The 22,549-nt window shown below is 38.1% G+C and overlaps 2 protein-coding genes across 3 annotated transcripts in view; one reads left to right on the top strand and one right to left on the bottom strand.

Moving 5' to 3' along the window:
* EFCAB7 (EF-hand calcium binding domain 7) overlaps nt 1-16,774 on the bottom strand; it is a 46,046-nt gene extending 29,272 nt beyond the window's left edge. Inside the window, exons 1-6 of one of the 2 annotated variants that reach the window (XM_045477664.1) lie at nt 16,620-16,774; nt 14,420-14,607; nt 9,895-10,106; nt 9,169-9,255; nt 8,410-8,605; nt 7,838-7,959 (exon numbers count right to left, since the gene is read on the bottom strand). In XM_045477664.1, the coding sequence (XP_045333620.1) occupies nt 7,838-7,959; nt 8,410-8,605; nt 9,169-9,255; nt 9,895-10,106; nt 14,420-14,606 (804 nt within the window). In that variant the 5' untranslated portion in view covers nt 14,607; nt 16,620-16,774. The remainder of the gene's footprint in view (nt 1-7,837; nt 7,960-8,409; nt 8,606-9,168; nt 9,256-9,894; nt 10,107-14,419; nt 14,608-16,619) is intronic. The other variant, XM_045477665.1, reaches the window with a different exon arrangement.
* LOC123596804 (integrin subunit beta 3 binding protein) overlaps nt 16,439-22,549 on the top strand; it is a 72,734-nt gene continuing 66,623 nt past the window's right edge. Inside the window, exons 1-2 of the mRNA XM_045475102.1 lie at nt 16,439-16,507; nt 17,817-18,082. Coding sequence (XP_045331058.1) covers nt 16,439-16,507; nt 17,817-18,082 — 335 coding nt within the window. The remainder of the gene's footprint in view (nt 16,508-17,816; nt 18,083-22,549) is intronic.

Raw genomic sequence — 22,549 nt, 5'->3', positions numbered from 1 at the left:
ATCGTGACCTGGCTGAAGTCGGACGCTTAACCGACTGCGCCACCCAGGCGCCCCCACAATTTTTGTCTATATACAGTATTGCATTGATTTTTGTGTCAATTTATATTAAGGCAATAAAAACAATGTAATAATTAAATGGTACAGTAATAACTTTTGCATCAATTTTAATTTTTCTGATTATTAGCAAGGTTGAACTTTTTCCCATGTGTTTATTATTTTTGTCTCTTTTTGTGGGAACTGCCTATTCATCTATTTTTGTAGCTCTATCATCAACTTGGTATTTTTATTACATATTTTAATAAATTGTTTTGACTGTTTTAGATATTGACTACACTTTGTAAGTTTTGATGTATTTTCTGTTTCCTTTTATTTTCGTTTTGGTTAGTTTTCAATTTATGTAAGTTTTCCTTTTTTTTTTTTTTTTTAATTTTTTTTAACGTTTATTTATTTTTGAGACAGAGAGAGACAGAGCATGAATGGGGGAGGGTCAGAGAGAGAAGGAGACACAGAATCTGAAACAGGCTCCAGGCTCTGAGCAGTCAGCACAGAGCCCGACGCAGGGCTCGAACTCACGGACCGCGAGATCATGACCTGAGCTGAAGTCAGACACTTAGCCGACTGAGCCACCCAGGCGCCCCTAGTTTTCCATTTTTATATTCATCTTTTCTTTGGAGATTTATTCTTAAACTGAATTTTAAGAAATTACCATTATTGCTGAACTATTACTCAAGCTTTCAGTCATTAATCACATGCACTGTCATACCTTTGGGATATAAAAGATATGTGTATTTTTAACTCTGATAAATTAAAATGTGACCTTAAATTATTAGAATTCATCTTTGTAAAGATATTGCTGATGACAGAAATGAGTCGTTATGTATGACATTTCAACAACATCTCTATGAGGCAATAAGGGATAGATAGATATAAATTAGTCATTTTAATAAACAGATAAACTGAGGTACCCAGAGGTTATACAGAATCGGAATTTCTCAAGGAGTTTGTAGAAATATTAGGTCTAGAGTCTAAGACTTTTGGATCAACACTTCTACCATTAAATCATGTTTCCAAAACAAAATATACTCTGGGTACTAAATTCAAAATTTTTATAACTCAATGAAGTTCAAACTGGGGCTTGAGCCAAAAGTTCAAGTTCAACAATTAATGATGAGTAAGAGTATATACAGATTTTCATTTAGCCTCCTTGTACATCCCTTGGATGGTAATATATTAAGGACTAACAACAGATGCTGACATTACCTCAAAGCCAGCTGACCTTAATATAATCAACATGACCTTGGATGGTGACAATTGCTACAGAGAAGAAAGGAAAGATACTCACATGGTATTTAGACAAGCTACACTTTTAGACAGTTTGAGCTAAGATTCTGACATCAAATGGAAAACATGTTTTCCTTTCAATGAACTTTGACTATAGCATTATCAAATGGAACTTCATCTGAAATATTTTATGAATGTTTTTTATAGTCACCCATCTGCAATGGAATGAAATACTCATTTAGAATTATAGAATACTAAAGGTAGAAGAAGTCTGAAGAGCAATCCAGTCCAGATTTCCCTTTTGATTGGTGAAAAATAAAGGGATATGCTTGTCACAACTTACGCTGACTGCAGAGCCAGAGCTGGACCTACGTCTCCTAGGTCTCCTTACTTTCTCTCCTAACTGCCAGCTATATTCAAAATTCTGTTCTTTTGCACATTTAAATATCTGCCATGATTTTTTCAAAAGCTAGTAATTAAAGAAAGGTCAGGCTTATGAAATCATTACAATAGACTATGAGAAAGCATTGTCATTTGGAATTATCCATATATTGAAGTGTTAAGATAAACATAATTATTTGGGTTCCTTATTGAAAAAAATGTACATTTCAGTAGCTGAGAAATTTCTTAAATTTGTATTTAATCATGCGTGTAGCAGCCCCCCCCCCCCCACCTCTGATAAAAGTGTTTAGGGCCACCTGGATGGCTCAGTCAGTTGGGCATCTGACTCTTGACTTTGGCTCAGGTCATGATCCCAGGAGGAGTGAGGTCAAACCCCGCATTGGGCTCTGTGCTGAGCATGAAGCCTGCTTAAGATTCTCTCTCTCCCTCTCCCTCTGCCCCTTCTTCACACAAGCACACACTCTCTCATCTCTCTCTCTTAAAAACAAACCAACCAACAAATAAATTTTTAAAAAGGTGTTTAAACAAATTAAAAACTACAGGCATACCTCAGAGATATTGCAGGTTTGGTTCCAGACCACTGAAATAAAGTGAATATCACAATAAAGCAAGTTGAACAAATTTTTTGGTTTCCCAGTGCATATAAAGTTATGTTTACACTACACTGTAGTCTACTAAGTGTGCAATAGTTATTATGTCTCAAAAACACAATGCACATACCTTAATTAAAAGATACTTTATTGCTAAAAAATGCTAAACATCATTTGAGCTTTTAGCAGGTCATAATTATGGATCACAGATCACCATAACAAATATAATAATAATGAAAAGTTTAAAACACTGCAAGAATTACCAAAATGTGACACAGAGACACAACGTGAGCAAATGCTGTTGAAAAAATGGCAACAACAGGCTTGCCTGACACAGGGTTGCCACAAATCTTCAATTTACAAAAATGCAATTATCTGTGAAGCACAATAAAGTGACATGCAATAAAACGAGGTATGCCTGTAATGCATTTTGCCTGGTACACTGGTAATGAACATAATTTGTAACATTTGGGAAACTCAAAGATGAGAGAATTTTTCCACGTGCTTATTGTATTTCTTGGAGGCAGTGCCACAGTTGACAGGAGATGCCTTTGGCTGGGGAGTGAGTTAACATTATTATCATCAGTCTTTCCTAAATTCCAGTTTTAGAGAAAGTATAGGAAGAGAATTTTTATGTTTCCTTGGGAAGACAGCCAACCTAGATACTACAATACATGGTTAATAAGACTAGAATATGGTGGAACAACAGCTATTACAAAATAGAAGATAAACGTCACATGATTTATATCAACCAAATTTCAAGGTAATAATCAGATTATTTTGAATACTAAATAAATAACATTATTAGGAGAATTTGTAGCTCTCCTGCTTAAAAGAAAGCACTCAAATTCTTAAGATCTGCCAGAGTTGTTAACAACACAGTGCTTATTCAACCTAATTTTTTTTTTAAAACAAATAGACTTTCAATCACACAAAGCTTTTTGTCTAGAATCTAGACTAAAATGTTATGAATTAAAAGAAAAAAGTACTGATAAAGTGAATGGCTCATTCAAATAAATCCGTTTGAAAGGATTATAGACTAAGGTTGACAGTTTGAGTATTATGAGAAAATGTAAGGATGTTGAGTTTTTAAAAAAATTTCAGAATGACAGAGTAAGAAATTCCATGTGTGATATAGTTTTCTCAACGATATAAAGCAGAAATAAAATAGTAGCTTGTAATTCTTATACAAGGCATAAGGTGGTGCTATATTCTACCAATTCAGGTAAATTCATATAAAAAGAAAAAGAACTGTTAATTCACTTGTCATATACAAATTTTACTTATTTTCATTCGCAATGTATAAGGAAATAATGAAAAGCACAAATTAAAAATAGTTCAGTTGAAAATTCTACTATCAGAAAACTTGAATGTATCAGTAAAGTTACATTTTTCTTGGGACACTGTAGAGAACATAATTTGTTTTGACATATAATTCTATATTATTATTAAAGTTTTAGGTGGGGTAGAATTATTAAGCAGTAGATCTAGCATAAACTTGGGCACCTGGGTGGCTCAGTCGGTTAAGCATCTGACTTCGGCTCAGGTCATGATCTCACGGTTGGTGGGTTTGAGCCCCGTGTCGGGCTCTGTGCTGACAGCTTAGAGCCTGGAGCCTGCTTTGGATTCTGTGTCTCCTTCTCTCTGCCCCTCCACTGCTCATGTTCTGTCTCTCTCTCTCAAAAATGAATAAACATTAAAAAATTCTTTAAATAAAGATCTAGCATAAATGTAGAGGAGGAACTTATATATCATCATCATCATCACTGTTGTTCTTTAAAGATACCCTATGTCACATACTTATTAGAAAGCTATTTGCTTTTCATTAAGACAAACAGGTAAAGAGTTAATGAACGTTTTGTTATTAAAGAATTATAATATGCATATAAAAACAAAAAGTTAAATAGGTGATTTATAAAGGAAAAAATTTATATGGATTGCCACCTAATTGACAAGTTGAATTGACCATCATTTTGAAAATATGAGAAACTTTTGTAACAAAATTACTATTTGGAGCCTTCACAAAAATTTAGACAATTAACTTCTACTTTAAGATGTTTGTATTGTTATATACATAGACATATACAAAACAAATATGTTACACAACATATTCATACACAACATATACATATCTTATATAACACATGCGTTTTATACCACACATATACTTAAAACACATTCTAATTGGGAGTCTGGATACAGGAAGTATCACATCTCTGGAGTTTACAACTCATGGTTTGGGCTTTCTCTAATTGTAATCATGACTAGCAATTGAAGCTATTCCTCTTTCAAAGAAAAATTCCTGACATTCTTTGCATATTACAAAACCTAAGCAAGCAGAATTCAGTATTAAAAAAAGAAAAGTGATAAAGTACCTAAAAGTGATCTATAGAAAAGGTCTTATTTTCCTCCTGTAATTCATGTCCTTTACCAATTGTGTGAATTTACAGTTTAAAATCTGGCTTATGCATACATTTCAACAATTTTCTAACTTCTGAAAAGATCTTTTTCCATCCCAATTCCATAATTCTCCACTCCACACAAAACTGAGGTACCCAAACTTGTTTAAAATAGATTTAAAGTATTTGAAGTAACTTATTCTTCTAGTAACTTATTCTATCAATCTCAAAACAAATTATACAATAACCATATTTATAACAAGTACTTCTCAGAGTTGTTGTAAACTTAAATATATGAAATTTATTTCAAGAATTCAAAGTAAAATGCAAACAAAGAACTGAATCCTGCTGACTAACAGAATTTTTTAAATTCACAGATTTTGTTTTTTAAATCACTTCAGCTCATCTAAGAAATATCAGATAGTAAACAATAGTGGGCAAAATCAAGATCAGAAATAGGATATTAAAAGTCAGGCAAATAATATGAAGGTAATATGAAGGCCTTGAAGTATTTCCAAACACATAAAATTTTATATGAAAGTCACAGAATTTTAAAATTGAAAGTATGCCATCTTCTTTTAATCATTAAATTCTTCTAGTATCTTTTACCTAATTCCCACTTGTCATCAGCACCATTCCCTGCTTTTGATGTCTTAGGTGCAAAATGTAAGCTGTCTTTTGTTACACAATCACTGTGGCCTATAGACTAATTGTGGCATTGTCTGTTAGATCTGTCCCTTTCTTACTATGTTCAGGTACTACCCTAGGCTTAGCTATCATCACTTTATATCAGGATATCTCTATCAGCCTTTCAGATAATCTCCCTAAATTGAAGTCTCCATACACAACATACAATAGTAGCATAAGTTCTTAAACTATACTTTCGTCACTTCCTACAGTCATCCATTAGTTCTGTAATAGTATTCATTATGCTGTCATTTATTAAAGTGATTACTAGATTCCTGGTACTATGCTATGCACTTAATACAAGTGAGATGATTTAAATCTTCTAGGAACACACTAAATATAATTATTCTCAATTTATAGATAAGGAAACTGAGACTCAAAAGGGCTGCTGACTAACTTACCAAGGATCACACAGTTATTATGTGACAAAAACTAAGATTCAAGCACAGGCTTGTTTCTATCCAAAGCTCTTAATTAGCATCTAAAACAGTGCTTGGCACAGAAATACCACTCAATAAATACTTGCTGAATAAATGAATGAATAAATGAAATACGATGTTATATTACCTTGACGTATTGCTAACGGTCCTGTAAATTTTGTGGTTTTTTAATACAACACCTGTATTAAAAAAAATTTTTTTGTAACATTTATTTATTTTTGAGAGACAGAGAGACACAGAGCATGAGGAGGGGAGGGGCAGAGAGAGAGGAAGACACAGAATCTGAAGCAGGCTCCAGGCTCTGAGCTGTCAGCACAGAACCGGACGCGGGTCTTGAACCCACCAACTGCGAGATCCTGACCTGAGCCGAGGTCGGCGCTCAACCAACTGAGCCACCCAGGCACCCAACATCTGTATTTTATACTAAGCAAAATGGCTGGTATATATTACCGTTTCAGTAAATATTTGTTGAGTTGAACTACATTAAGAAATGGTATTGGGGTGCCTGGGTGGCTCAGTTCATTGAATGTCTGACTTGGCTCTGGTCATGATCTCAGAGTTCGGTGAATTCGAGCCCTGCCTCGGGCTCTGTGCTGACAGCTCAGAGCCTGGAGCCTGCTTCAGATTCTGTGTCTCCCTCTCTCTCTCTCCCTCCCCTGCTCGCTCGCTATCTCTCTCTCAAAAATAAACATTAAAAAAAAAAGAAATTGTATTGGTGGTGCGCATGGGTGGCTCAGTCGGATGTGTCTGACTCTTGATTTCAGGTTACAATCTCACAGTTTGTGAGCTGGAACCCTTGCATCTATCACTATCAGCACAGAGCCTACTTGGGATTCTCTCTTCCTCTTTCTCTGCCCCTCTCCTACTAGTTGTCTCTCTCTCTCCCAAAATAAATAAATAAACATTGAGAAAGAAAGAAAGAAAGAAAGAAAGAAAGAAAGAAAGAAAGAAAGAAAGAAAGAAAGAAAGAAAGAAAGAAATTGTATTGGTAAGGGCCCAATTAACAGGAGCATGACACTGAGAAAAAGTCTTATTATGGTTTTAATATAATCCATATTAGTATTTTTCTCTATATATACTGGCTAAAATTACTTACACTTTTGAATTAGATAAACCACAATTATTTAACTAAGTTAATTTTATGAGCTTTTAATTTAGTTGCAAAATAGAGAAAGCTACCATTGGTAGAAAATAATATTGTTGGAACACTAAATATTGTGTGTGAACATGTTGGACATGCACACCAAATTGCTTAGGGTGTAGAGATTCCTAAACAGTCTGAACAAAATTCCTTGGAGATAATGTTTTAAAATTTTAATATAGAACAAATGTCACTCTCTAGCAATTTAAAGATATAAGGGACTTCAGAGTTCAATAACAAATACAGAGTTGTTATTTGAAACAAAAATGTAGCCCTTGAGAACAATCAGTTCAGTTTTCTAACAGCAGTTATAGTATGTGGTCATAACCATTTTTCCCCCTTTTACAGAGGTCTCTAGGTACACATTTTTAATGTATCCTAGCAGTTTCCAGTTAATGTTTTATATTTCTGTAGCTATTATTTTCTGTTGAAAGAAAACTAGTAAAGGTTGAGTCTAAAAAGGGAAAACAAAGGAAGAAGATCAATATTAACACTCCACAAATATTGACTTAGCAAGGTGACTTTGTTGTCTTTCTCTCATAGGAATTGATATTGAATGAATGATGTATTTATAGGAAATACCTATGGAAAACATGTTAAACAAAACCAAAAAATTGCTATGCAAAGTTCATAATCAGATAATCAATTCATCAAGTTCAAAAATTGAAAAGACATCACTTTCAAATTGAAGATCTTTTAATAATATTCTTATTCATCATTTTTACTTTAAAATCATTAAAACTGGCTTATCGGTAGAAATACTGTAATCCACAGAAAAATCTCAAAGAATTACTTCACAAACTTTATTGGTTCTCTGTAGACACCAAATAGTTATTAATAAACTTAATGTCAAATATTTGCAGAAAACGTCTTACCTATTAATTTAAAATACTATACCTTTATTGAATTTGGCTCGGTTAACTTTGAGTTTCTGTTACTATTAGCACCCATGGTAATTGTGAAGGAAATAGATGTTTTGAACTTTCTAGTTGTTGCCAGTGAAGAACTCCTGGTATCACCTGTAATAAGTAAGAATTAATTACTTGGTCTCACATTATCAAAAGTCATCAAAAGGAAGTCTGTTTCTAAACATAGTGTAGCATAAAAGGCATATGTATTAATTTCCTTCTTTTTTTCCTTCCTATTGAAATAAAGTCAGAAGTTTCATATTTATCAGGCTTTAGTGGTCCCTAATGTAGGTTCTATTAATAAGATTCTTTATTTCAATATGTCAGTCACTCTTTACTCTGAAATTTTAGTTTTAATAAAATATAATGAGCATAGCCAAATCAAGTTCCATAATAAAATTTTACTTCAATAGATTTTTACATCTGAGAGAGTCTAGAAACAGTAGCTAACAAAAAGTTGGATTCTCATTTATCATTGTTAAGCTAAGATAGAAAGAAAAACTTATCTGATTAGGACCCTTCATTCTTATTCAAGACATCTTTAGTATCAAAAGTAAATACCTTTATTTGAGAATGTTTCCTGCTCAGTTTTTCTTATGATTCTAGGCGATGGTTTTGGTACTGATGATGGGTCCCTTTCAGGAGGTTCTTCAATGTGGTTTCCAAACTGTTGACGTCTCAGTTTACTGTCAACTTCCAGTTTTTCTACAGTAGTTTTGAGACATTGCTCATTGGTTGTCACATATAATTTACAAAACTACAGGAAACAAAAAAGTAGTCCAGTGGGTAAAACCTTCAATCATACATTTGGGAGAAGGCAAATGCACATTAGTAGGCAAGGGATAGACTGATAGATGGAATATATTTCCTATTGAACTAGGTTACTCATTTTATTTTCTTGAATCAGATTGACCACTCTCAAGTGACCTAGTGAAATGTAGCCATGATTCAATGAGGAGGTCATACTCTGAGTGAAAATAAAATGTTACACAAAGAGAAGTGATTTATTATTTTTTTATAAGACATGTGTAGACTTGAGTTTGTTCTAAATAATTTTTATGATTCTTCCACCCCAGAAACGGCATATTTCTGAGAAGAGTCTCTATGTTTGAGTGCATATCTGTAATGTGTGAGCACATGCATGTATTTTACCTTGCTTATTTCTAATGTAGTCATCAGGTTACAATACTCTTCAGATTAAATGTCAAGTACACTTTGTACACAACATATCAAATACATCATTGCCAATATCAAAAAGATGTGCCTTTTAAAAATTCCTCTACACAATACACAAATTTGCATTAGCATGAACTTACGTACCTTGATGTAATCAAATTTGCCATCAGCATTTACATCTGCCAAACTTGTTACAGCATTTACTTCTTCTCGAGTCATCTTCTCCCCTCTCTGAGAAAACAAGATTTATTTTAAAGCAACATGACTATCACTTTGTTATGCGAGGGACAGGAGGAGAGTGAAAATTTATTTTAATCTTTTCTACAAGTCAACTTGAATATATGGTTTCATTATAAACCTCAGAACGAGTATTATGTCAAGCAATAATGAAATTCATCTAAATTAAAATTTCACAATTTTATCAAATTTTGTAAAAGTATCAATTTCAGTTTACTAAATTTCAACAATATATATTATAGATCCAGTAATAATACTACCACTGAATTTAGAGTAATGATAATTCTCCCGTGATACCAATAATCAAAATGCATTCCCAATCCCATTTATACTTTGTTTCTCTTTTATTTATCACATATGAACCTATTCCTAAATTACAAAAAGTTCTGAGCAGCAAATAATTGCAAAGGCACACAAGGGGACTGCAACATGGGTTCAATTTTATACTTTATGTTTTATTTACAGAGCACTTTTCATCCAGAAGGATCCTTAAGTACTTTATAAACAACCTATATGTGATTCACTTCACCTGCCAATGAAATAGCTATTTTTAATGTGGCCTTGGTAGCCAAAGTTAGATTCCAAATAGTTTGGCCAGCAATGCATATTACAAAACTATTTCACAAATCTTACCTTTGTTAGAAGTTTATAAAGATCAGCATGCAAAATACAGCCATCATCATTTACATCTAATTGCTTAAATGATTTTAGTAGTTCTGCTTTTGAAGTAGGTTTTTCCTTCCTTAAAATTATACAAAAATCATCAAAATTCAGTTTGGCAGTTTGAGGAGTCCAATACTTATTAATGGTCTTTTGGGATGGATTTCTTCCTGCATGCTGTAGAGCTGCCCAATTAAACAAGTGTTATTATAGTAACATTTGGAATTGATACCTAAGTATATATTTTTTAAAATCATTATACACTACACTATTATACACAAGTACACATACACCTTTGCGGTTGATAATCTAGTGATATCAATGTATGCCTGACTTACAAAAATGAAAAAAATACATATGTTATCATTTAATGCCAGAATTAAACTCATTTTTCCTATTCTGACAGTTGGTTCTCAACCTACATAGTTTAACTAACTGAAAACATCGATTTACTTTGTAAAAGTGCCTGGAGGAAAACAAAAAGATTAAAAACAACATCCACTTATTTTGAGGACATAAGAATAACCACAAAAAGTATAAATTATTACTTTTTCTGGCCCAACAAATACCTTAATGAAATGAGGAAATCATTAATCTGAGAAAACTATTGTCAACAAGGCATGTATCTATCTAAAATGTTCATCACTACTAAACATTAGGGCTTCAAGAACATTAGTTGTTAATCATTAATCAAGTCACAAATGTCAAATATATACACAAAAAGTATCTATTTACAGTTATAGCCTTGCTAAAGATCAAGAATGTCAACATACTTTTAAAAAAATTTTTTTAACATTTATTTACTATTGAGAGACAGAGAGACACAGAGCATGAGCAGGGGAGGGGTAGAGAGAGGGGGAGACACAGGATCTGAAGTAGGCTCCAGGCTCTGAGCTGTCAGCACAGAGCCCGACACGGGGCTCGAACTCACAAAGCGTGACATCATGACCTGAGCTGAAGTCAGTCACCCAACCAAGTGAGCCACCCAGGCACCCCAAGAATGTCAACATACTTTGAGAGGAGTATGCATTATAGAGACGCAATGGTCAAATCACTTGATTTTTAACCAGAATTTTTACAAACAGTCCTTTAACTGGTTATTTTAGAGACATTCTTGTTTTAAAAGGTATGCTCTTATATCTATGAAAGGCAACAAATTACAATGTGAGAAAGGCTTTTGTATTTGCATATGCCATACACATTAAAACATAATGGCTTTAAACAATTGTACTTTGTACAGTTTAAAAGCAGCAAATGGGTAATTTGCACATAAACAAATCTCTGCATATTAAGACCTAACACTATCTAAAATGAACCCATGGTAAGTTTCCTAAACACTAGAGAAGGAATTAATAGAATTTTAAAACGTATAACTGTCTTGAATCGTGCTACAACTTCTATTATAAAACCTTATATTGGATATTTCTAACAATCATAGGTGAAATTTCACAAGATCTTGCATTACACTTAGCACTATAAAAAATGATAATCTGGGGGCCCCTAAGTGGCTCAGTCGATTGAGTGTCCAACTTCAGCTCAGGTCATGATCTCGCAGTTTGTGAATTTGAGCCCACATTGGGCTCACTGGTGTCAGCGCAGAGCCCACTTTGGATCCTCTGTACCCCTTGCTCTGCCTCTCCCCTGCCTGCACGCTCTCTCTTAAAAATAAACATTAAAAAAATGATAATCTGGATGGTCTACAATTTAATGAAAAAGGACTAATACATATAAAATAATTTAACTAAAAAAAAATCTGCAAGGAAATAAAAACCAGATCAGGGCAGTAAATATAGACATTTATGAGTCCCTTATTTTGAACATTCATTGTGTATGAGCATAATACAGGGTTTTGTTTTTTTTTGAGATTCAAACTTCTTGGTTCCTAAGTTTTATAATATAACTAGGAAGTCCACACCTGAAGGGTAAAATTGCTACCTGCGGTTATGATTCATAGTTAATAACATTAGAAGTCCACAGACTAAGAGAAATGTTCCCATCCTCTAGATTATGACAGTGAATCATACCTAGATAATTTAAACTTTGAGACAGAAATGGAAACAAGATCATCATCCACGGTGACTTGTAGAGGTAACAGAAGTTGCAGCTGTAGGCACCTATCAGGCTTAGTGGGATGAACATCCCACTCTTGATTTCAGCTCAACTCATAATCTCACAGCCGTAGGATTAAGATTTACATCAGGCTCCATACTAAGAGTGGGGCCTACTTAGGATTCTCTCCCTTTCTCTCTCTCTGCCCCTTCCCTACTTGCATGCACACTTCTCAAGTATTTTGCCTAGCATAAAAACAGACCATTTTATAACTCATCTATAAAGAGAGTCAGGAAAAAGGTACATGTGTTTTAGGATTCCATCCCCAGCCAATGTCCACCCTTTAAAAGGTAAGACTATAAACAGGACCTAAATGAAGTTGTGATTTGAAGTCAAAAGTCCATGTGAAAGAAAATGCTGGGGTGCTTGAGTGGCTCAGTGGGTAGAGCATGCAACTCTTGATCTCAGGGAGTTGGAGCCCCACTGTGGGAGTAGAGAATACTTGAGAGAAAGAAAGAAAGAAAGAAAGAAAGAAAGAAAGAAAGAAAGAAAGAAAGAAAGAAAGGAAGGGAGAAAATGCTATTTTCTGTACAGCTTTGGGAAAACAGGTGTGTAACTCTTTGCCACAAGTGGCAGGTCAGCACACACTTGTTGCTATCTTCAATAACAAAATGGTTTTTTGATGTACTATTAATTACAAAAAAAAAACTTTCTCAGAATAAAATTAATTATGCCTAAACATGCACTAAGTAGATATTCTCATATCTAAGAAATAGGTATAATTTAGTAGTTACTAATCTAATTTACTTTCTAAGTTTAGAACTAGTTGGAGCCCATTACTTTGTCTGATAGCAATAAGAACACGTAACTGTAAACGTTTAAAGGTTAACACCAAAATACCAATCTTTTGCCAGAGTTTACTTTAAGCTGTGACATGAATCTATAATACCTATATTATTTATAAATTGGGGAAAAAAGGAACTCTATAGCTCTGGCAATGGTACTGCACTGTCCAACCTTGAAATGGAATGTCATAGCACATGTTATATGCATAAATGACAGAAAGATATAGATGAAAGACGTAGTAAGAAAGAGATATCACTGGTTCACACGACTTCTCAAAAATCTAGATTATCTGAACTCAATCATTACAACATTACAAAGAGACATCCAAAAGAATAAAGGAAAAAACCTAAAATTATAGCTTATAATAAAATATAAATTTAATCTTTTCAATTTTCATATTCCCCAATATGGATTTCCTCAAATAGAGATCTTATTGCATACAAACCCAAGACACTGTTGCAAAAATATCAGAATTTTTATTTAAGGAAACCTCTTCTAAAGTTGGCAAGATAACTGTTTCTCTATCCATAAAGTTATTAGCCTTGATGAAACTTACAGGAGTATTCAGTGTTATCGGCTATTGTTTACCACTCAAGAGTAAAGAATTCCAAATTATTTGACATATCTGGCAAGGACAAAATTCATTGGTCTGATGGATATTTGCAACCAGAGAAATTTTACATATAATGGAAAGAAGCAAAAAAAAGACCAACTCTCCCTCCCTCCCCAAAAAATAAAAACAGCACACTTCTCTTTTAAAATTTTACCTGTTTCCTAATATTTCTTTTTTGTAATCATTCAACCCATTTTTACATATTCTTTACATTTTCCTCAGTAGAGGTCAAATTCAGTCTAGTGATTCAGATACCAAAATGTTTTAAATTCTATTATTATAAAGCTTAATGTACCAAATAAGAATTTTAAAAAATATATTTTTAAGGGGTGCCTGGGTGGCTCAGTCAGTTAAGTACTCTGCTCTTGATTTCGGCTCAGGTCATGATCTCAGGATTTGTGGGATCAAGCCCCACACTGGGCTCTGTGCTGATAGTGTGGAGCCTGATTGAGATTCTCCTTCCCTCTCTCTGCTCCTCCCCTGCTCATGCACTCTCAAAAATAAATAAATAATTAAGTAAAAAAAAAAAAATATATATATATATATATGTATAAGTAATATGCAAGTAATTGATGGAAGCCTTAAAAATACTAATATAGGGAGACCTGGGTGGCTCAGTCGGTTAAACATCCAACTCGTGTGTCCTGTTTTCAACTCAGGTCATGATCTGATGGTCCGTGAGTTCGAGCCCCATATCAGGCTCTGCTCTGACAGCTTGGAACCTGCTTGGAATTCTCTCCCTGCCTCTGAAAATAAATTTAAAAACTTAAAAAAATACTAATCTAGTCTGTATAAACATTGAATGCTTTATTTGGAAACTACTAGAATATATAAATATATAAAATCACACAATAGCGTAATGTAGTTTCACTGTTCAAGCTTCCCTAAGAAACTGGAATGATTCAGCAATGTAATTCTTATTCCTGTCTTTCTGATCTATTACCTTTCAACAAATAAGGCAAAATACTTAAATTTTAAAGAAAAAATTACCCAAGTAAAGTTGTTCTTTAGAAATAATGTTTTCTAAGCTGCTTTTAAAAACAGTTAAGTAGGCAGCTCTACAATTCATATAAAATATTTCTTCTTCAGTTAGTGGAAATTTCTTTGTTCGCAGACTCTCTGAAAGTGCTGACTTCTGACAGGAGAAAGCTGCATCTCTTCCTGGACTGATGGCCATTCTATTAGAAAATAATTTTAAAATTTTAGTCAGTGTTAATCCCCTAAAATGCAAATGTAACCTTGCCTCTCAAATTGGGTGGGGGTGGGGGAGAGGAAATCAAGGCATTAAAGGTTTCATATGCAGGGAAAAGTCCAATATTATAATATGCATATGCTTGTATTATCACATGCTAAACTAGAACAAGCCTTCAGCAATTTATATATGTGTGTGTATATATACACACACATATATATATAAACTATACACATGTAAATAAACATGTATACATACATATATATGAGCTATACATACATGTATATTTAGATATCAACTATATATAAGAAAATTATAAAGAAAAATATATGTATGTATATGAGGGAGCCAAAAGAACAAAGCCAAAGCAAAGATGTAATATAAATGCAAAATAAGTATCATACAGCAAAGGAAAAGCACACATCTATTCTCTCAAAATAAGATAGCTGAAATTAAGTCTTCATAGGGTTGTCATGAGGACTGAATAATACACGGGGAACATACAGAACAGTGCCTTCCACATAATAAGTGCTAAATAAACTGTAGAAAGCGTGAACCCCACAACAAGGAGAATTCGGATGTCATGTGATTGGCAGTTGGCATCCCTCACCTCAGCAGGATCAACGAGGTCATTCCACCAACATCTCAATAATGTAGGCCCACATTTTGAATAACTCAATTTTTAAGATCCCATTTATAGCATTATTGTGAGATTTTACTGCATTCATCACTAATAATAACGTTGTGGCATTATATAGCACCTCTGCTCATAAGGCTTAAAGAACTATCATACATCTTAATTTATCCTTATTACAGTGGTCAAGTATTTTTTTGCCCCTTTTACAGATAAGGAAATTGAGGGACAGAGATGTCACCCAGCTAGCAGTAACAAGAGGCAGTAAATTCTGATAACAGTTTCTTCTTTATTAACGTGAATGAAGGCTTCTTGTACAACAGTTACTGTGAGGCGCTAAATCGTGCTGGTGGTCTAACAGCTTCCAACATTATTTTACCCAGCTTTGACTTCTAAAAATACATTCCAACCTAATAAATTGAATATTTCAAGTTCAACAATAAGACGACACAGGTAGGGTCCCCTTCAGGACTCATTGGATTCTTACTCAGGAGGCCTAAATCACTTGCACCTTCTTGAATTATATAGGTCTTTTACACTTGGGAAAGAAAGATAATAATCGCTTATCATGGATGAAGTACCCTATTTATAATACACAGACTGCCTGCCTGACACTTTCATATTACACCAGATTTAGAAGGACCCCATAGGGATGTGGTGTCACAGTCTGGTTACTGCAAATTGATATCACTATAATTAAGCATCAGTTTTAAACACATATGCGTGCACACATCTCCTCACAAATGTGGGGGGTGAAAAACTGTTCCAATAAGAAAGGAAGAATGAATGTTCATTTTGCAGCAAGCAATTTTAAAATTTAAGTATTTTTTCAGGCTCGTCCTCGAATACTCTTTCCAAATAAGGTAACTCCCTCACGTGGAAATCCCACAGTACAAATGTTCCAGAATTCTATTCTTTCCCTTTCTGTGACGAGAGACGAAACGGAAGCTTAAATAAATATATAACTGCACCCCTCAGGCTTAGAAACCTCCCTCATTTAAAACTGCAGCGCGAGACCAACACAGGGGCCTAGAGAGCACACTGTAGCAAACGGCTCCATAAATAACCCGCCACACAATACCAAGAAAAATAAACTGTTAACAAGCGCCTAAGGCTTCTAAAGGACCAAGTGAAAGCAGAGCCGCCCAGTCGCCGGCCCTACACCTTGAAATACATTTCACAGATGATCGCGGGCAACCTCTCTGTTTTTGTATTTCACGACGACAAAACTGCGTATCGGGGTACATTTGAGGTACACACGGACCAAGCGTTAGTAGGACAGAGAAATAAAAGGTGACAGAAAAGGAAGCCGGACAGCGAGGCAGGGCGCGTTGCAGGGACAGAGACAGCGAGCTGTTCGCTACCTAACTCCAGCTCACAAACGAGGAAGCGCAGGCAATTCTCTCCACGGATTCCGCGATCCTCTCACTGCAGCTCAACAGACCTCGGCCTCTACTTTAATTGCCATGGCAACGGCACCTCTCCGCCACCGGAAATAAGAATCAGAGCACCTCCCCAAACAGTCCGGGTAGAAATCTAGGGCGGTAAATCCGGAGAGGACAGAGACGGCTGTGCCGCTCATCTGTCGGGGTCTGGAATGGCCAGAGTGGAGAGAGAGGGTTCTCTGCTGCACTGACAGGGACTGGATGAGGTCCTAGGTCCTTAGCTAGACTCCGCCCACCCCCCCGCTTCCCTCAAACACTCGGATCCCTCGTAGAGAGGGAGGGTGTTTCCAGCGGTCCACCTTGTGTGTGACACAGCGTCTGGCGCCCGCAGGCCCGCGCTTTTCGGACTCCAGCGTTTCCCTCCGGAGAAACTGCTTTAGGAAGACGTTGCTCAGTTCCTTTTATCCCGCAGTGGTGCTCTCCTGAATGTCGAAATGCCGTAGGTATCTACCCTGAGCCAACCCATGGTTGTTTTCTTGGGCCCCTCTATGAGTAAGAAGAGTAGATATTATGTTGTTAAAAATAAAAGTCTGTTATTTTACTACCAAAAAATGGGTTTATTCTAAAGCAACAAAGCATTGCAATTCGCTGCACGCAAACTATGGCAAAACCATAGGTAAGTCCAACAAAGGAGAGAAATTCTTTTATGGAGAAGGAGGAGGAAGGTGGGAGGGGTTATTTTGACCCAAAATCTACTGGAGAACAGCCAATTCAGGTTCAAGGTGATGATGACGGTTTCTCGTTGGCTTAGTTGCAGGAGTGGTCTGTATCTTGTAGGAGACGCAGTGTACATCTTTCTCTGTTAATACCTGTAATTAATGATTTTTCGTGTTGAAATTATTCTATTGGGGTCTGTGAGAAGGAAAGCCAGATGTGCGAGGCCGGATAACCCCCCTTGCATGCTTTTGGCTTCTGTAATCTTGCCCCTTGCATCAGCCAACTGCCCACGTAGTGCCCCCCCACCCCCACCCCAGCCCCAACCTTTTTCCTTGAGCCCCTGCAGTCCCACCCACCTGTGCAGCTGATAGAAAGTTTCAAAGTACTCGGAAGTTAGCCAATCATAAAAGAAGGCCAGTGCCAGAGCTCGCGCTCAGCTTTTGGAAGTGCCTCCCCTAGGCCGGCACCGGTGTAAGTGCGTGTCGCTTGTCACTTGTGCCAAGTGTTGGCCTGGAAGCCGACAGCCGCACTGGCCTCTTGAGCCACCGTTGTCGAAGGCCAGCGGAGAAGCCACTCATATCGGGCCCCTGCGATGGAAAGGAAGGGGGAACCGCAGGTGGTTTCACTGGACCCCTACCCTCGCTGGGCCCGACAATAGTCGGCCACCGCTGCGCTCAAACGGACTCCAGGTGGAACAAAAAGGCCTGTCCCAGGACGTCGGATCGGTAAGTGTCCCCAGGGACTTGAGACTGAGTTCAGGCCAGCCCCTGAGGCAGAAGGGGAACTTGATCACCCCGCATAGAACAGGGAAGCCCTGGGTGGAAGTGTGCAATCTGTTTGAATGTATGTGTGAGTGCCCGTGCTCCACGGTTTTGGCTACGGAGCCTGAGTGTGTCCTACCGTGCCATTCTGTGAAGACCTCATAAATGACTGGAGGCAGAATCAGGTCCACAGGGGCCTGATCCAAGTCAGGTGTTTATACTGACCTGCCAATGTTAAGAGGCATCTAATACCCCTGAGGGGAGCAGCCAGGTGAAGGAAACAACCTCTTCCCTCATATTTGTCCTGCTACATCATATGTTGGGAGGGACCCATTTAGGATACCAGGATGGGGGAAAATTCCTCAAAACCAACTGTTCTGGATTGTATGATTAAGAATTTTAAAACGGGATTTTCAGCTGACTATGGGGTCAAATTGACACCTCACTCCACCTCATCCCCGGGAAATTACGCACGCTCTGTGAATCAGAATGGCCTATGTTCAGTGTAAGCTGGCCCCCTGAGGGCACCCTAGATGTCCCCACAATCTGAGCTCTTTATAAGGTAATTACAGGGGACCCTGGCCATCCGAATCAATTCCCATTCATTGACCAATGGCTGGAAATAGCCCAGGTCAAACCTCTTTGGGTCCGGTTCTGCATTAATAGTAAGGGACAATGTAAGGTCTTAGTGGCGCAGGCCGGAAAGAAGACTTCGCAGGAAAAAAAAACCCACCCCCCCATCCTCCAAGAAAATTCAGAAGTCCTTCCATTTCTACCACCATATGCCCCCAGTGCCCCATCAATCAAGGGAGGGGAACCTCACCTGCCTGACAGTCACCCCCTGTCAGTCTTGCTTCTCCCAGCAGCCAGTCTGCTTCAACCAGGGATACCTGAACTGGTAGGGACACCTTAGGTCTGCGGCTCCAGGTCCAAGGCCCCAATGGCAATGCAGATGCTATTGCAGGAGACTAGGGGTCACCGAGAATAGGCTGCAATGGGACCCTACAAGAGGGGGGGATCAGTTTTCTGCAACCAACTGGTCTGTACTACTGACTCCTCAACTGGGGACACCACATGCTGCCCTACTCTGAGAAGCCACAGGCAATGATAGATCTCCTAGAATCTATATTCCAGACTCACCACCCTGCCTGAGTCAACTGTAAGCAACTTCTGCTCATCCTTTTCAACACAGAAGAGCCGAAAAATTGTCACTGAAACCAGAAAATAGCTCCAGTCTCAGGCACCAGATGGACAACTAGACATCTGAGATGGACATCCCAGCTTGGTCAGCCTCAGCTGACCAGATCGGACTGGCAGGAGCAGACTCTGATTATCAAAGACCAGGCTCTGTCCAACTGGGTCCCCATGAGCCCATGGTCAAAATGAAGGTAGGGGACCAGACAATAGACTTCATCATCAACACTGGAGCTGAACACTCTGTGGTGACAAGGTGGCACCTCTATTGGGTCAAGAAGTCACCATCATAGGAGCCACTGGGATGCAAACCCAGAGGCTATTTTGTGGTCCCCAACAATGCCAGCTGGAAGGTCACCAAATAGTTCATGAGTTCCTGTATCTACCCGACTTCCTGGTCTCATTGTTAGGTAGAGACCTCCTAGCCAAGATGGGCGCAAAAATAGCCTTCACTTTGGATGGACAGATGCAATTGCACCTAAATGAAAAGTCCCAACCCATGACTTTGTCCCTGACGATACCATGGGAAGAATGTACTGGTCAAAAAACCACCCCCAATATTAATTGACCTAATGCCTGGGGCCCAACCTGTCAAAATACGCCAATAAATGGTCCCACAGAAGGCACGTCTGGGGATCCAGACACTCTTGGACAGGCTACTCAAATGGGACTTCTAAAATGATGCCAGTCCCCATGGAATATTCCCTTGCTGCTGGTGAAAAAGCCTGAGACAAATGATTACGGCCCTGTACAGGATCTAAGAGCCATTAAAGAAGCAGTCATCAGGCTGCATTCAGGGTTGCCTAACCCATACACTCTTCTAAAACTCATACCCTCTAAGGCAGGATGGATCACGTGTCTAGATTTAAAGGACGCCTTCTTCTATCTCCAGCTAGCACCTAACAGCCAATTCCTATTTGCTTTTGAATGGGAAAACCCTACCACAGGGGCAAAAGAACAATTCACTTGGACTAGATTGCCACAAGGATTCAAAAATTCACCAACCATATTCAGTGGGACGCTGGCATCTGACTTAGCCAGGTTTCTGGGACAGGACCCAGGATGTGTCCTCCTCCAATATGTGAATGATCTCCTGCTAGCCAGTCCCACACAGACCCAATGCTGGGAGGCAACTAGGGCCCTTCTCAGGCTACTAGCAGAGGCAGGATACCAGGTGTCAAAGAAAAAGGCACAGATTTGCCAACAGGAAATTAAATATTTGGGCTTCAAAATTACCCAAGGCAAACGGATGCTGGGAGCCGAAAGGAAACAGGAAGTCTGTGCCATTCTGGTTCCCACTACCTGCAGGCAGGTCTGCTCCCAGTTTCTGGGAGCAGAAGGATTCTGTTGGATATGAATCCCAGGCTTCTCAGAGTTGGCCAGACCTCTATACAAGACATTAAAGGCGTAAGAAAAGGGGGCGCCTGGGTGGCTCGATTGGGCATCTGACTTCAGCTCAGGTTATGATCTCACGATCCATGAGTTCGAGCCCTGCATCTGGGCCTGTGCTGACAGCTCGGAGCCTGGAGCCCTTTTCAGCTTCTGGGTCTCCCTCTGTCTCTGCCCCTCCCCCACTCACACGCTGTCTCAGTCTCTCTCAAAAATAAAAAAACTTAAAGGAGTAAGAAAGGTCATCCCTTTTCTGGGGATCTTTTTTTTTTTTTTTTCCAATATATGAAATTTATTGTCAAATTGGTTTCCATACAACACCCAGTGCTCATCCCAAAAGGTGCCCTCCTCAATACCCATCACCCACCCCCCATCAACCCTCAGTTTGTTCTCAGTTTTTAAGAGTCTCTTATGCTTTGGCTCTCTCTCCCACTATGACCTCTTTTTTTTTTTTTTCTTTCCTTCCCCTCCCCCATGGGTTTCTGTTAAGTTTCCCAGGATCCACATAAGAGTGAAAACATATGGTATCTGTCTTTCTCTGTATGGCTTATTTCACTTAGCATAACACTCTCCAGTTCCATCCACGTTGCTACAAAGGGCCATATTTCATTCTTTCTCATTGCCACGTAGTACTCCATTGTGTATATAAACCACAATTTCTTTATCCGTTCATCAGTTGCTGGACATTTAGGCTCTTTCCATAATTTGGCTATTGTTGAGAGTGCTGCTATGAACATTGGGGTACAAGTGCCCCTATGCATCAGTACTCCTGTATCCCTTGGGTCAATTCTTAGCACTGCTATTGCTTGGTCATAGGGTAGGTCTATTTTTAATTTTTTGAGGAAACTCTACACTGTTTTCCAGAGTGTCTGGGGCCCTAATCAAGAAAAGGCATTCACAACCATAAAAACAATGGGGTGGCCTTGCAGGTTCTAATCCAGGAATTTGGACCTTGGCAGAAACCAGTGGCATACCTTTCAAAACAGATTGACTCAGTTGCGGCAGGATGGCCACCTTGTTTGAGGGTCCCGGCAGCCACCACACTTTTAATCAAGGAAGCAGACAAACTCATGTTGGGGCAAAATCTAAATGTTAAAGTTCCCCATTCAGTTATTAATTACCCTGACGGATGCCAGGGGGCAACACTGGTTAGTTAACTCATGCTCGGATGACACAATATCAGGAACTACTATGTGAAAACCCATGAGTAAAATTAGAAGCCATAAAAACCCTAAATCCTACCACTTTCTTGCCCACTGTGGCAGGCCCCAAGAGCATGATTGCCTAGAGGTACTTGATGAGGTCTATTCTAGCTGACCCAATCTATCAGACAGTCCCTTACAAAATCCTGAACTCATCTGGTTTACGGACAGCAGCAGCTTCATCTCTCATTTTGAGGTCATAGAGGCAAAGCCCCTTCCACAAGGATGGTCAGCCCCAAGAGCAGAACTGTGGGCCCTAATGAGAGCACTAGAACTCAGTAAAGACAAACAGGCCAACGTATATACTGACTTGCACTAAGCCTTCACCACTCTACATATACATGGGGCTCTATACAAGGAAAGAGGACTTTTGACTGCAGGAGGAAAAGAAAAAATTGGGAAGAAATCCTAAAACTATTGAGGGCAGCCTGGGAACAAGGGAGGTAGCAGTCATCCACTGCAAAGGATGCCAATGAGAAAAAGACTCAGTGTCGGAAGATAACCAACAGGCAGATGCTGCAGCTAAACAAACAGTGGGAGAACAAACAACACCCTCAAAAATCATGGTGGTCCTAGAACTGCCAACTTCCCCAAGGTACACAATCCAAGAAACAAAATGGGTACAACAGGAAAAAGGAAGCCAGAC

The sequence above is a fragment of the Leopardus geoffroyi genome, chromosome C1 (assembly GCF_018350155.1).
Source record: "Leopardus geoffroyi isolate Oge1 chromosome C1, O.geoffroyi_Oge1_pat1.0, whole genome shotgun sequence".
NCBI classification, from domain to species: Eukaryota; Metazoa; Chordata; class Mammalia; order Carnivora; family Felidae; genus Leopardus; species Leopardus geoffroyi.
This window is presented reverse-complemented; position numbering and strand designations above follow the sequence as displayed.